This window comes from Colossoma macropomum, unplaced genomic scaffold (assembly GCF_904425465.1).
Source record: "Colossoma macropomum unplaced genomic scaffold, Colossoma_macropomum, whole genome shotgun sequence".
In the NCBI taxonomy this organism is placed as follows: Eukaryota; Metazoa; Chordata; class Actinopteri; order Characiformes; family Serrasalmidae; genus Colossoma; species Colossoma macropomum.
The window spans coordinates 321,668-336,123 of NW_023495723.1; the positions used below are offsets into that span (position 1 = coordinate 321,668).

Here is a 14,456-nt window from a genome sequence, read left to right on the forward strand (position 1 = left end):
TTTATGCTGCTATGATACTGGTCCAAGTCAATGGTTTTAACTGGTTTATGCTGGCCTAAACTGGTCTGGTGATGGTCTGTACTGGTCTAATCTGGTTTGTGATGGTATGGTACTGGTCCAAGCTGGTCAGTGTTGGCTAATGCTAGTCTGGTGCTAGTTTATGTTGGTCTGCTGCTGGTGTAAATTGGTTTATGCTGGTCTAGTGCTTGTCAAAGTGGGTTTATTCTGGTATAAGCCGGATGTACGCTAGTCTGTTGCTGGTCTACAATGATTTATGCTGGTCTGGTGCTGGTATAGCTGATCATCTCGCATGGTCATGCTAGCTGGCAATGAAACTGGCATCCAAAACGCATCATCGCTGTCCCAAAAAAGTCTCCATTTATGTCAATGAATAGACCAATTGAAAAAGCTCCAAAACTACTTGGAATAAAACCTGTTCACATTAACTTACATCTAATGTTAAGAATGTTTTTGCCTTCTTCAATAAACCTAAGCTGGTTTTACTGGAGACAAGCTATGCTGGTTTTTCTAGCAGAGTTAGCTAGCTAGCATTTCTAAACCAGCTGTTTACTTTCTACTTATCAATTAGATTTTATCCCTAAAAACTACATCCAATCTATGTAAGTGTGGCCTTTCACACATGTACAAAAACATCATTAGAAATGAACAGCTCACTCGAAATGTAGGTATAATGACATAAACTGAGTTGTGAAGGGGATTCACACCAGCATTCTGTAAAGCTTGTCCACCTTGCTAAATAACACATTTGTGGAACATCTCATGCTGATAAATTTTGGCTGGCCCGTACTGAGACTTTTGCATAGGTCACACTGTCCAAAGCAGGTGCTGAGGTTCTCGCAGTAGATGCTGAGGGCTCTGCTTCATGTCTAAGGCTCATGCACTGCAGGTCTTCTTCCTGTGGAGAGACAAAATAGTCCAACTTTTATCTAGTTACTTTCATCTGCATAAAACAAGCAGTTAGTTATAATCTCTTGTATGATCAGACTTTAACAATAACAGGTGTTCTAGATAGTTTATCATTAAATAGAAAACGTTTCTGGTACCTCAGTTGTGTCTCTGGTGTCACTGCGGCAGCTGCATGAAGTTGACTTTCCTGAAAGACAGTTCGGTTCCCCGGATTTCACTCAGAATTGTCAAAATTATAAAATAAACATTTTTTTTTCACTCTGCATATGTTGAAAATACAATGTCAATTGGTCCAGTTGGGAACATTAAATACGTTTTTCCAGGTTAAAAGTTCATATTTGTACCTTTTCATAAGGTTAAGATTAAGAGACCCTTATTAGTCCCACAACGGGGAAATTTCACCTCCGCATTTAACCCATCCATGCAGTGAAACACCACATACACACTAGTGAGCACACACACACTAGGGGGCAGTAAGCACACTTGCCAGGAGCGGTGGGCAGCCCTATCTGCAGCGTCCAGGGAGCAGTTGGGGGTTAGGTGCCCTGTTCAAGGACACCTCAGTCACGTACTGTCGGCTCTGGGGATCGAACTGGTGACCTTCCGTTCACAAGGCCGGTTCCCTAACCAATCCCGAATGTTTTAAACTGAACAGTCAAATAAAAGCCTGGAGACGAGACGGGGTGTGTGGAGTCAATACAACTTAGAGAATATCATATCAGTGGATTATGGTTCAGTTATGTTCCCTGACTAAAGGTACTGAGATGTACCCTTGAGGGTCCCACCCCAGTGACAGGTAGTACCTTTATTTCTGAGATTGTGGAGCAACGTGATTGAGAGTCTAAATGAATGAATTATTTTAGGTAACATTTTCTTTTACAGTCAGTGAGTTCTAGATATTAAATTGGTAAACATGTGGAACAATCTCTAAAGTGTTGTATAATCATTTGAGGTAAAGTAAGAGTAGCCAGACACTGTAACTAAATTATACAGAAATACTTAATAGGTTCTGACCATTAAACTGACAGATGAGTTTATAATAGTTCTCAAACATGAATACTAAATTTAGATTAGGGTTAGAATTAACAATGAACAATAAAATTAACTATGTATCTAGCTTTGGTTTCCAAACTATATTGAGTTTATCAAGTTATAAAGTTATATACACTGACAAAGATACTGTGCAGGTCATTTTTTTGTTCATCAAGATATAAACAATGTAAATCCTCAAAGGTACAACAGTACGATCCAACTGAGAACCTTAAATAAGCTTTTCCCAGGAATAAGGCACATATATGCACCTTTCCATAAGCTGATGTTTTCAATCAGAACAATCAAACAAAGACTTGAGTTAAGATAAGGTGTGTTTAGTCAATATAACTTAAAAAATAATTATAACCTTAATACAGGGTGTCTCCAAAGTAAGGAAACACTCATATAAAATGAAAGCAGTCTGGCAGACAGTGATCCAACTTTAGAAATCAAGAAATAAATGTTCCATGTTGTTGACATAGCTTAACATGTTCACCCATCCCCCAACCCCCAACCTCCCACACCCCCCAGCCCCAACAAACCGTTTTCATTTTATATGGGTAATTACTAACTTTGGAGACCCCCAGTAGATTACAGTACGATTATGTTCCCTAACTAAAGGTGCTGTTCCGGAGTGCTGAATTTGGGGAATGCGGTGAGTTAAAAAGTTAAGTGGAGCTACCAAGAGATTTTACTGGAGTGGTCAGTCTACCCAAACAGGAAGCATGATTCAATGATGAAAGCTGGTTCGTGTCTGCTGTTAAAGGTATGAAACATTGGTTCTGCTTTTCAAACGTTCCCAGAGGCAAAAGATAATATACTTAAACACAACTGTTTGTTATGTCTGAGCAGGAAAACAACCAGTTGGATGATGATAAACTGATATGTTGACTATAAGTGGTGATCAACAACCTAAATCCTAACCTTTTAACGTTTTTCAAAACATGACTTTTTAATCTTTCAAAAAATAGAAGCATTACTTACATAAATACTGACTTTGCAAGACTGGATTTTGCAGGGAACTCCCTCCTACACACCTACATGCGACCCACTAAATGGGGGGGTGCGTTAATGTCCGTGGGCATGCCGGAGCACTCTAAATGCAGCATAAAGGTACGGCCTCAGTGACAAGAGGGGTACATTTAGGCCCCAGTGACAGTTTAATTCCTTTTTTTCTGAGAGTGTAGTAACAGCACCCTGAATCATGCATGCTTAAAATCAGTACTGTTTTCCATCTGTTAAATGCTGGTCCACTAATGTGGCTGTTTTCTCTGTGCAGTTTAAGACAAAGTTAATTACTTAGAAAACTGTGCTATAAAAGAAAGCTATGTTTTTTTCTGGTTTTGGTCTGTTTTTTTCTGGGTGTTTACCATTTTACTAGAGATTTTTATTATTTACATTCCTGTTTAAATGTGCGACATTCCAGTGAATTAGATCTAATTATTTATTTGATCTAGATATTAAAGAAGCATTTTCTGCTGTTGGGCATTTCAGTGTAATTTGGTTAAATTATCTTGGAACCCGTCATCATTTTACACTCAAAAAACATAGAACTGACCACTGTACATGTTAAGAATATAAATCAAGTTGATGTTAATTGAACTGACATTTTTAAAACGTACTCAAAGTAGAAGTTTTGAAGGAATGTAATCATCCCAAACATTAAATCAGCCACTGTGATTTCAGAACTGTGTTCTTGAGTCTTGTGGGATTCCATCGGTTCTCACAAGACGCATTCCCAAACAAAATAAAATGTATGGTGCTTAAAATAGGACACATCCTGCATTACTCATCTCCGTTGATTTGGGAACGTTTTTGATTATTTCCTGAGAATAACTGTCCAGTCTCAACATTGTTAGTGTTACCACATTCTCTGTTGCTGAGTGTGTTTGTTAACTGTCTGGGCACCACAGACCACTTTTAAACCAACTCTAGTAAGATAAGTTGGATCAACGTAAGTGAATTCAACACTAGTTAATCAAGTTCAATGAACTTCAATGGGTTGACAGCAGATTAAGTTCAGCTAATTGTAGTAATTTATATTGGATTAACAAAATTGCCTTATTTTGAAAGAAAATCAATTAATTTAAGCTGTGCTGAAATACATTCCATAAAGTTTAGGTAAAGAATTTTTTTTATGAGCGTACCCAGAATAATTATCTAGAACTCTGGAGCTTGTACCTCATCATACCTAGTTAAAACCTAGAACATACAAAACTGTAAAACTTGTTTAATTTTTTTTTTTAATTATTTATTTATTAATTTATTTATTATATATCTTTGGAAAACTGTTCCCAGTCAGAAATGAGAAGCTTCTAGGACTGTGTAAATAGTTCTCACCTTGCGTTCTGATACAGAACACACAGATGCAGATGATGTTCATCAGGACACAGAACATGCAGACACACATTAGGATTATAATCATGATCCCGGGGAGTCCACATCCTGCAGAGAGCCGGGAACGCTCAGCCACGTTAACAGGTATGTCAAACTCAGGAATTCCATCATCTGAAATACAATAACATGCACAGACAGACATAGGAGTGAGGCGATGATGAACCTCTGCTCTGTAAAATCAAACATGAAACTACTGGACAGCTTTTTCACATCGCCTTTTGTTTTAGCCGCACCCTGACCACACATGCAATCATTCACACCCAAATGAGAGTGTATGTTTGACTATGTGTGTCTCTTGGAAATGACAAATGCTTTACTTGAAGCAATTTTACAGCTACCTTATAATTCATATATTTATATATTCATAAATGTATATGAATATGTAACAGACAATAATAATGCATGCAGTCTGTGGGGTCCAAGCATTATTTTGCAAGCAGGTCCCAGCATGGCAGGTTTTGTCCACCAATCTGTCCATCAATGTTAGCAAGCTGACAAAATGTGATGCAGTGAGCAAGAATTGTAAGTTTGGACACAACAGCACAAATATTTCTTTTTCTTTTTACTGAAAAAGTAAACATTTATATAAATCAAGATTTGACACCATAACTATCACATGATTGACTGGTGTACTGCCTTCCTCAGCCCAATTCAGTAGAAATTTGGTGAGTTTTAAAAATCCTTCCACACAATTTAATTGATGTACTGCAGCAATTTTATATTAAAAATTAAATGTTTTTCAATAATGATTTACTTTCACTCACATTTGAGTACCATTTCAAGCTAACAGCGTGAAAATCCTAGGACTAGTTTGAAATGTGCTCATTGTTCTTGAAATGCATCATTTATATCCAGTTAAAAAATTCCAATAGCTAGAAGAGAGCCCATCATGGACATACCAATCAGGGTTTGAGGTGACAGACCAATGCTAAGCCTGTCAAATGCCTACTGAAAGCTGATTGGCCAATGGATGGTGGACAATCTTAAAAACCCTTATAAATGCATGTACAAAAAGCCAATTTTCAAATTCATTGCCCAACAGTTACAGTGCCCCGTTTTACAAAAGATATTAGCACTAACCTGCAAAGTTCAGTCTGATGGCTTTTCCAAAATAAGTGGTATTTGAACCATTTCGGCCTCCGCAGTAATACAGCCCTAAATCAGTCTCATCAACACCAATAATCACTAAACTGATGTTTTCTGTTGTATCATAGTGACGTTCATCCACATTACAGCTGAGGAAAAATGATTTATTCAGTTTATCTTTTCTAGCAGATATGAGCAGCTTCATCTTCTCTGAGCTCTGGTGATACCACGATATCTCATCATTCGCAGTGATGTCACAGTGCAGGGTGATGTTTTCTCCAGGATGGACAGATCTGAGGTCAGATGAAGTTCTCTGAAGGAGACACAGTCTGAAGGTTCCTGAAAGAATAAGAGAATAGTACGACAGCTGGTTCATCACTCTCCAAACTAAAACTGCACAATCAGAATCGGCCAAGATCGGAGCTCTTTATTAAACAATTAATTATTTAAATTTGGGCAGTTTTATGAGCTGAGTAAGGTGAGGCAGGTAAGTGCATTTGTGCTGTATTTGAATGCACCTAAACCAAAATGTCATAGTCTAACCATGCAAGACTCTTGTTAAAAAACCATGATAAGTGCGTTTCCACATTCAGCATCTTCTTCAGTCTCACTGACCAGGAGTCAAATTACAGAAACATTCTATCTTTGTAAGTTAAGTTCTGACAGGGTCAAGCTAAGATTTTTTCACAAATTTGTTTTAAATCTTAATTAAGGAGGCATGTCTTACAGCATTTTATCTCAAAATAATCAAGGTTCAATAACCAACTGTTATCGCAGCTTCCGATGCATGCACAGCTGGAACATAAACACGTAATCAAAGTAACCAATGTAAACAAAACTTCTGATTACCTGGAAGTGGGAAAAAAAAAAAAACTTTAGAATATTTTGATCCCCACTGCATAAAGGGGCATTGCTGCTCCATTTCCAAAAAAATCTCTCACAAGTGAAACCACTATTTTACAATATAATTACATATAACACATATAACATTATGCTGGTTGTAGGGAAACTGTTATGCTGCCTAAAAGGGATATCATTGTATTTTCAGTAGAATAACAAACAGTAGAAACAGACGGTTAAAACAGAAGTTAGGACCCTGTTGGGGTTTATCCTGAAGTGAGGACAGCGTTTAGAAGGTTTAGTCTAGTTAGGATGTTTGTGTGATACGGTCCCAGGAGAATCAAAGAATTTTGGAATTTACATCTTGCTATGGCGTGTTATACTGCCACCCACACATTCCGGATGATAGTATTGTGTATGTATTTTACACCTCCAATACGCATCCAAAATACTATTCATGACCTTCACAGTGAGATTATTCACTAACAGCTGTTTACTATTCTTTTCAATTGAGGAATCTGCAAATACTCACCAAACAGAAGCTGTGTCAGAAACACAAACAGGAACTTGGCCATTTCTCACTGAGATCCTCCCGTAATCTGTGGCTGTTTCAGATTGTTTATACTTTTCATCACTGTGGCATAGTCAGATACAAACTTTCGGTTCCTAGACTGAGTTTCAAATCAGTTTTAAAGTCACTGCTCCCTGTTCTTTTAGAATTTCCAATAAACCAGTGGCATCACCAGTCTTACCAGGCCAAAAGCATGCAGAAGAACAGCGTCATTCATCTACTCATTCATTTGTTCGTTCATTCATGTCTAGCTCTATTTAATTAGTTCAGTGGTTAGCAGAGAGGGAGCCTCATGGATTTCTGAGAACTAAAAATAAATGTCTGTAATTTTGAATGAATGTTTATTTAACAGAATTACATTTACCGCATTTGGCAGACGCTCTTATCCAGAGCAACTTACAAAAAGTGGTTTGTTTTCTACTATTTTTGCGAGTTACAAATAGGTTAGAGAGAAAACCAGTCCTGAGTTCAGATACTGCTAGAAACAAAAGCCCAAGTTGATACAGAGAGAAAAGGGAACAGAGTTAAACACAGCAGTGCAATACATTACAGAGAATACTTAACTCAGTGCTCATTTAAGTGCTGCATAAAGAGGGGTGTTGCAGGGACTCTGCTGTTCAGACAGCCAGTGGGAGTTCGTTCCACTACCTGGGCTCCAGGACAGAGAAAAGTCTTGATGCTTGTCTTCAATGCATCTTGAAGGATGGCGGGTCAAGCAGAGCTGTACTTGAAGCTTGAAGGGCTCGTGGTACAGTCCGAGTTTTGACCATGGCCTTCAGGTAGGGAGGGGCTGGTCCATTTTTGGCTTTCAAAATCTGATGCGTGTGGCTACAGGAAGCCAGTGAAGCTCAAATATGTATATACATATATGTATACATACATGTTGAAAGTAGCTATTTGCTATTATTTGTGATTATAACAGTTATTTTCTGTCATTTTACTGAAACCTCACCCCGATTATGGTTATAATGGACTATTCCATGGTGTTCGGTGATGACACAAATGTGTAAAGACAGACTACTTTGAAAAAAAGCAATAATGTGATAATCTATATCTGGGTCATTTAATTAAAATTCAATAAGGTCCAGTTAGACAAAATTTCCTCAAGCGAAGGTCCAGAACATTATAATGTCTAAATGGCATCATGATTCAATTCAATTAGAGCCGCCATGTGAAATAACTTCACTCTGACTCACTTTCTTCTCTGACTGCTGTGTCTCGCCTCATCCCTCCCCTGTGTGAGCGTCACTCACTTGAGTCTCAGAGCTCATGGTAATGCACAGATCTGATTGGCTGAGTAGCATCAAGGGTGATATTTACAACACATGTGGTTGGTCTGTGAGTTTCCCGGCCGCTAAAGCCGTACGGTAATGTCTAGAAAAGTTACGCGATTAAAATATGACCACCCCGTCAAAATTAAACAATTCTCCATAGTTTATTAGTTATAGGTCCAGGTCCGCATAGAACAGCGTCTTGGTCCAGACTCGGACTGTGGTCCACCTATTAGTGATCTCTGACCTACATTATAGAGAGGAGGCTCTTCACTGTGATGTTCTGGGAGAGAAAATCAAATAAAGTGACCCAAGTGCAGCAGAGAAACGTAAAAAGAGGGAGGAAAGCTAAAGGTTTGTCGATACACTCCCACAGCAGACTTTATCAGACAGCAGAGCGCTGCACAGGCTCAGCAGACCCACACAACGCTAGTGTTAGTGTCAGTATTACAGAATGTTGGTTGAGATCGCTCCAGTGTTGGAGTGATTACTCAGAAATGTATCTTTTCAAATTACCAATTCTTTCTCTCAGAAAACAATGATATAATGTTATTGATCACTTCCTGCAACAATGAATCTCATTACTCGTTACTTCACTAAGTGTATTTCTTAAAACCCCCTCGTCTTTACACCCTGACTTACCGTCCAGCTTTATGATTTGTTCTAATCCAACGTTTCTTTTCTTTTTGCAACTTTTAATAGATTATTTGTCCTTGTATCTGGGGTCATGAATGTGAACAGTGCAGTGTGAACTTCACAAGCAGTCTGTCAGAGCATCTTATCAGGAAACTGATGAATAACAAAAGATGAATCTTTACTGACTGATTCTAACAAATAGGTTAGAGAGAAAACCAGTCCTGAGTTCAGATACTGCTAGAAACAAAAGCCCAAGTTGATACAGAGAGAAAAGGGAACAGAGTTAAACACAGCAGTGCAATACATTACAGAGAATACTTACCTCAGTGCTCATTTAAGTGCTGCATAAAGAGGGGTGTTGCAGGGACTCTGCTGTTCAGACAGCCAGTGGGAGTTCGTTCCACTACCTGGGCTCCAGGACAGAGAAAAGTCTTGATGCTTGTCTTCAATGCATCTTGAAGGATGGCGGGTCAAGCAGAGCTGTATTTGAAGCTTGAAGGGCTCGTAGTACAGTCCGAGTTTTGACCATGGCCTTTAAGGGCCACTGTCTGAACTGCTGGCGCGCTGAAAGAGGAAAGGGTGGGGCTTGGAGCAGGAGCAGAGAGGCAAGGCTCAAGCTGGAGATAGTGGGGTGCTCCATTGCAAGTAAATTTTCGTGTATCCAGAGCCATCCTTATGAAATATGAGGTAAAAATGCAAAAGCACTGACCAATATAGTTTTATCTGTCATGTTAGCTATGGTGGATGCCTATTTTGCCTTTTAAAAAAAGGTAACTTAGAAGAACTACAGCAGGATGGGGGCAAATTGCTTTGTTTCAGTGAGGTGGTGTGTTCCCCATGTTCAAGTCCTGTATTTTTGGTTTACAGAAGCTGTTTTGTCCAATTTCACATGATGACATGCTAGGATTTCGTTTGAGTAAGGATCTGTAAATCAAGGTGAGCTTATGAGAAAAGATCAATATAGTTCTGAAAGTGGTAACAATGGTGAAAGGTTATTAATGTTATTTCTCCATTCTCTGTTAATAGTGCCACTACCATTCACTGTGCTGTGTTCTGATTGGTTTTACATTGTGTACCTTTTTTATTTTTATGCCTATTTTGAGTAGAATTGCATCCAGAGCTGTTTAGAGTCTACCAAAAAGTTACACTGCAGTGGCAGTAAGCCTAAACTCAGCAGGGTACTGTTGTGTGCTAGGACTTGTAGATTTTGGTCAGCAATACCACAGATATTTGATGAGCACGGGACATATAGACTGTGTAGCTGAGCAGTGCTGAAACTTGTTAATTATTTTATTTATTTACTTTTGAGGCTAATTGTAAGAGGCCAGTGATTTATTGTTGCTCATTTATTTTAATTTGATTTATAATAAATATACATTTTCTGTATTTCATAAAATCCCTAGACTGGGATCTATCAGAATAAAATACCCCAAAAAAAAAAAGTATTTTGTCATTTGGTGTGCGTCTTTTTCCCCGGTGACAAAAATTGGTACCAGAAGTGGGGTATTCTGATAGTTTGGTTAGGTTTCTTGACTTATACACAATAGAACACAGTACAGTTGTTTGGTAGTGGTGAAGGATCGCCGGCTCGGGAGGGAGAGAGTGTTACCAGGACCTGGTGGTGGCTGTGGATGACTCAGAGACCAGACGTCGGACTGCAGGCGAAGTTGCAGAGACGGTGGAGTGGAGGGCTCATTGCTGCTGGCTGCTGCTGTATTGATCCAGAGACTTTATCCTTTCCCCGGCCTTAAGCACAGACTATTTTTTTTCTAGAATGTCAGACCATTCTGAAGAAGAGAGGGACTCTGTTGAAAATGAGGTTGAGTTAGAAGAACTGGACATTCAAAAACAAATTGGTGAACTGAACAGAAAGCATGCTGTAGCAATGGCAACCATTGATTCCTTGAATAGGGTGCCTGATAGAACTTATGTGTATGTGCCACGAGAACATCACATTGCTCCATTTACTGGTGATTTTGATAAAGATGGGAGGCTGGTAAATGATTTCATTGAGGAAACTGAACGCGTCTTGCGTGCACGCAGTCAGTCTCCTCATGAGCAGTATGATTTTGTTCTCTCTTTGTTGCGAGGGGCTGCATTAGAAGAGATACGTTTACGCAGTGATAGTGAAGTGGACCAGGTTAGCGACCTGTTCACCTACCTTCGGGAAGCTTTTAGTGATAGGCGTAGTGGTGCCCAGCTATTGCATGACTTCTACAGCCGCAAACAAAGAGAGGGCGAAGGCTTACTGGAATACTCACATGCGTTATCTCAAGCGCTTAACCATGTACGGAGACAAACCCCTGATGCCGTACCCAATATGAGGCTAGTATTGAGAGATCAGTTTGTTGAGGGGGTTCAAGACCCTGCACTTAAGAGGGAGCTTAGAAGGTGGGTTAGAAACAAACCGGATTCCTCAATGGTAGAAGTACGGGAGGAAGCTTACCTATGGAATATTGAAGAGCCTACTCTAAATGCAAAGCTGTCCAGATCTAGAAGTAAAGGGCCTGGTCCTGAAAGAGGGGCTTGCTGTGCTGTAGTAAGTGCCGGTGAACCCAAGCCCTTGACTTTGGATGGCATCATGCAGGTGATTGCTGAGCAGGGAAAGCAGATTAGAGAGCTAACTCGGGCAGTAAGGGACTTGACCACTCAGAAAACAATCTCCCTAAATAAACCTGTCACTAAGGTGCGGGCTCCACTTAGATTTACAGATGATGGCAAACCTATCTGTCTGAAGTGTCAGCAAGAGGAACACATTGCAAGAAATTGTCCCCAAAAATGGCAGACTAAAAATCAGGTCTTCACAGATACTCAGGGAAACGAGATGCCCCAGTTGCTGTGAGTCGGGCAATTCAGGGGCAAGCTAAAGACTCATCCAAAGCCAGTCTTAGCCAAGGTCAGGTACTGAAGCGTGCAGTGGGAACTTGCCCTACCGTAGAAGTTAAGATTGGGAATGTTCCTGTTTCATGTTTACTGGATACAGGCAGCCAAGTAAGCACTCTTACAGAAGAGTTCTTCCGCCAGCAGTTAGGTGGAGAGGAGATGGATATGCTTTCAACCTCTGGCTGGCTTAAATTAACTGCCGCCAATAGATTGGATATTCCCTACCTGGGCTATCTGGAGTTAGGGGTGGAGACAATGGGGATAAAAATCCCTGATTGTGGGTTTTTAGTTGTGAAAAACCCTCAGAGTTCTCAGTCATCCCTACCTGGTATCATAGGCATGAACATCATCAGTCGTTGTCGTCAGTTAGTTCAGGCTGAATTTGATAGGACTGTGGATGCAAAGCTAGATCCAGATTGGAGAACTGTTTTCCAACAAATGCATGCATGTGAAGTTGACAAGACAAAGATGGCACGAATAGCAGGAAAAGATTATGTGCATGTTCCAGCTGAATCAGTAGTCACTATCTTGATAAGAGGTTTTTCAGACAAGTCACCCAGTCAAGGTTCATGGTTGTTGGAGCCTGGTAAACTACCGTTACCAGGAGGTATTGTAGTCATGCCTTCTTTGGTCATGGATCACAGACATCAGGTTCCAGTGCAGGTGGTTAATCTTTCCAGAGAGGATGTGTGGCTCAATCCTCGAACTCGCATAGGTGTATTGTCACCTGTACAGTGCATTACCAACAATCAGCACTGTGAGGTAAAATTTCAACGCGTCTCTGCAAATACCGAGCAGGTGTCAGTGGATTTGAAAGAGTCTCAAGATCATAGAAAGGTGTCTGACATATTGAGTAAGCTGGATATTGGTAGAACTGAGAAAGAACAAGCAGAGTTAAGGGCATTACTTGGTAAATATTCAGATGTGTTTGCTGTTGGAGATGATGATCTAGGCTACACAGAGAAAGTGAAACATGAGATTGTGTTGGTTGATGACACTCCAGTGAACCTTCCCTACCGCCGTATCCCACCTACCCAGTACAAAGAGGTAAAAGATCACATTTCTCAGCTTTTGAGAAAAGGGGTGATTCAGGAGAGTACCAGCTCCTATGCTTCACCTGTGGTGGTAGTGAGGAAGACTGATGGTAGCATACGACTCTGCGTCGACTATCGTAAGCTGAACTCAAAAACTAAACGAGACGCATTTCCTTTACCCCGTATAGACGAGAGTTTTGATGCTCTGCGGGGAGCAAAGTTCTTCTCATCAATAGATCTGGCTAGTGGATACCACCAGGTGGCAGTGCATGAACGTGACCGTCATAAGACTGCATTCACAACCCCATATGGGTTATATGAACATTTGCGTATGCCAATGGGTGTCGTAAATGGACCCGCCATATTTCAAAGGTTGATGCAGGCAACTATGACTGACCTAATTTTTCAAATCATTCTAGTGTATTTAGATGACATTCTGATCTTTTCTGGAACATTTTCCGAACACGTAGAGAGGTTAGAGACTGTACTGAGGTGTCTCCAGGAGACAGGTCTCAAAATCAAAACAGAGAAATGTCACTTCCTCCAGGAAAAGGTGACATTCCTAGGGCATCAGGTCTCCGCAGAAGGTATAGCGACAGATCCTGAAAAAGTGGCCGCCGTGAAACAGTGGCCAGTACCTACTACTCTAAAAGCCTTACGCTCATTCTTAGGATTCTGTAGTTATTACCGAAGATTTGTGCAGGGGCTTTCGAAGATAGCTGGTCCACTGCATGATCTGGTAAATAACTGTCTTATGGTTGGACCACCTTCTAGAGTAAATGAAAGGTTGGTGAGCTTGTGGGATACTGAATGTCAGACCTCTTTTGATGTCTTGAAGGAGAAGCTAGTCAGTGCTCCGGTGCTCGGGTTTGCTGATTTCACTTGTCCTTTCACTGTAGAGACAGATGCGAGTAGTCACGGTTTGGGAGCTGTTTTAAGTCAACAACAGGATGGTAAAAGGCGGGTGATAGCATATGCCAGCCGTAGGCTAAGAGAGGCTGAACAAAATGACAAGCACTACAGTAGTATGAAATTGGAGCTCCTAGCCCTGAAATGGGCCATAACTGAGAAGTTTAGAGGATATCTGCTAGGTGCAAAATTTAATGTAATAACTGACAACAACCCATTATGTCATCTCAACACAGCCAAGTTAGGAGCTGTTGAACAAAGATGGGTGGCGCAGTTGGCCGCCTTTGACTTTGAGGTTCAGTATCGCCCAGGGCGAAGTAATAAAGCTAGACACCCTTTAGCAGGGGAGCCGAGTGTTGTCTCTGAAGACTTGGAGTATGATGATTGTGTGGGTATTTGCAATTTGATTAACAAAGGAACCACACTGGGAGAGGAACTAGTAGATGTAGGGCTGGAGAGGTGTGAGGTCAGACAAATTCGAGCTATTGAGTCAGGTCACCCGCTGATTGGGTTAGATCAGGAAAATACACCCACTTTACCAGGCTACTCTAAAGAGGAGTTGTGTTTGTTTCAGGAGCAAGATCCTGTCTTGAGTGTATTTAAGTCCTTTTGGGTCAAAGGGAAAAAGCCAAACAATAAGGAAAGAAAAGACTTGTCTAAACCTGTACTGTCACTTCTCAAGACTGGGTTCGAGTTAAAGAGCGGGATGGTTTACTGTACCGAGTAGTGGAAGATGTGAGGCAAGGTGAATGCTGTCAGTTGTTGTTGCCAGCTTGTTTAAAAGTACAAGTTCTTGAGGGTGTACATAATGCTATGGGTCACCAGGGAATAGAGAGGACAATGCAAGTTTTAAAGCCAAGGTGTTTTTGG

General features: G+C 40.5%; 1 protein-coding gene across 1 annotated transcript; it reads right to left on the reverse strand.

Moving 5' to 3' along the window:
* Positions 1–778: 778 nt before the first annotated feature.
* On the reverse strand, positions 779–6,857 carry LOC118802848. Its single transcript, XM_036563272.1, has 5 exons — positions 6,815–6,857; positions 5,437–5,781; positions 4,300–4,467; positions 1,065–1,114; positions 779–916 (listed from the first exon to the last, which is right to left on the reverse strand). The coding sequence occupies exons 1-5, from the start codon at positions 6,855–6,857 to the stop codon at positions 779–781; spliced, it is 744 nt and encodes a 247-aa protein (XP_036419165.1).
* Between the last annotated feature and the right edge of the window lie 7,599 nt (positions 6,858–14,456).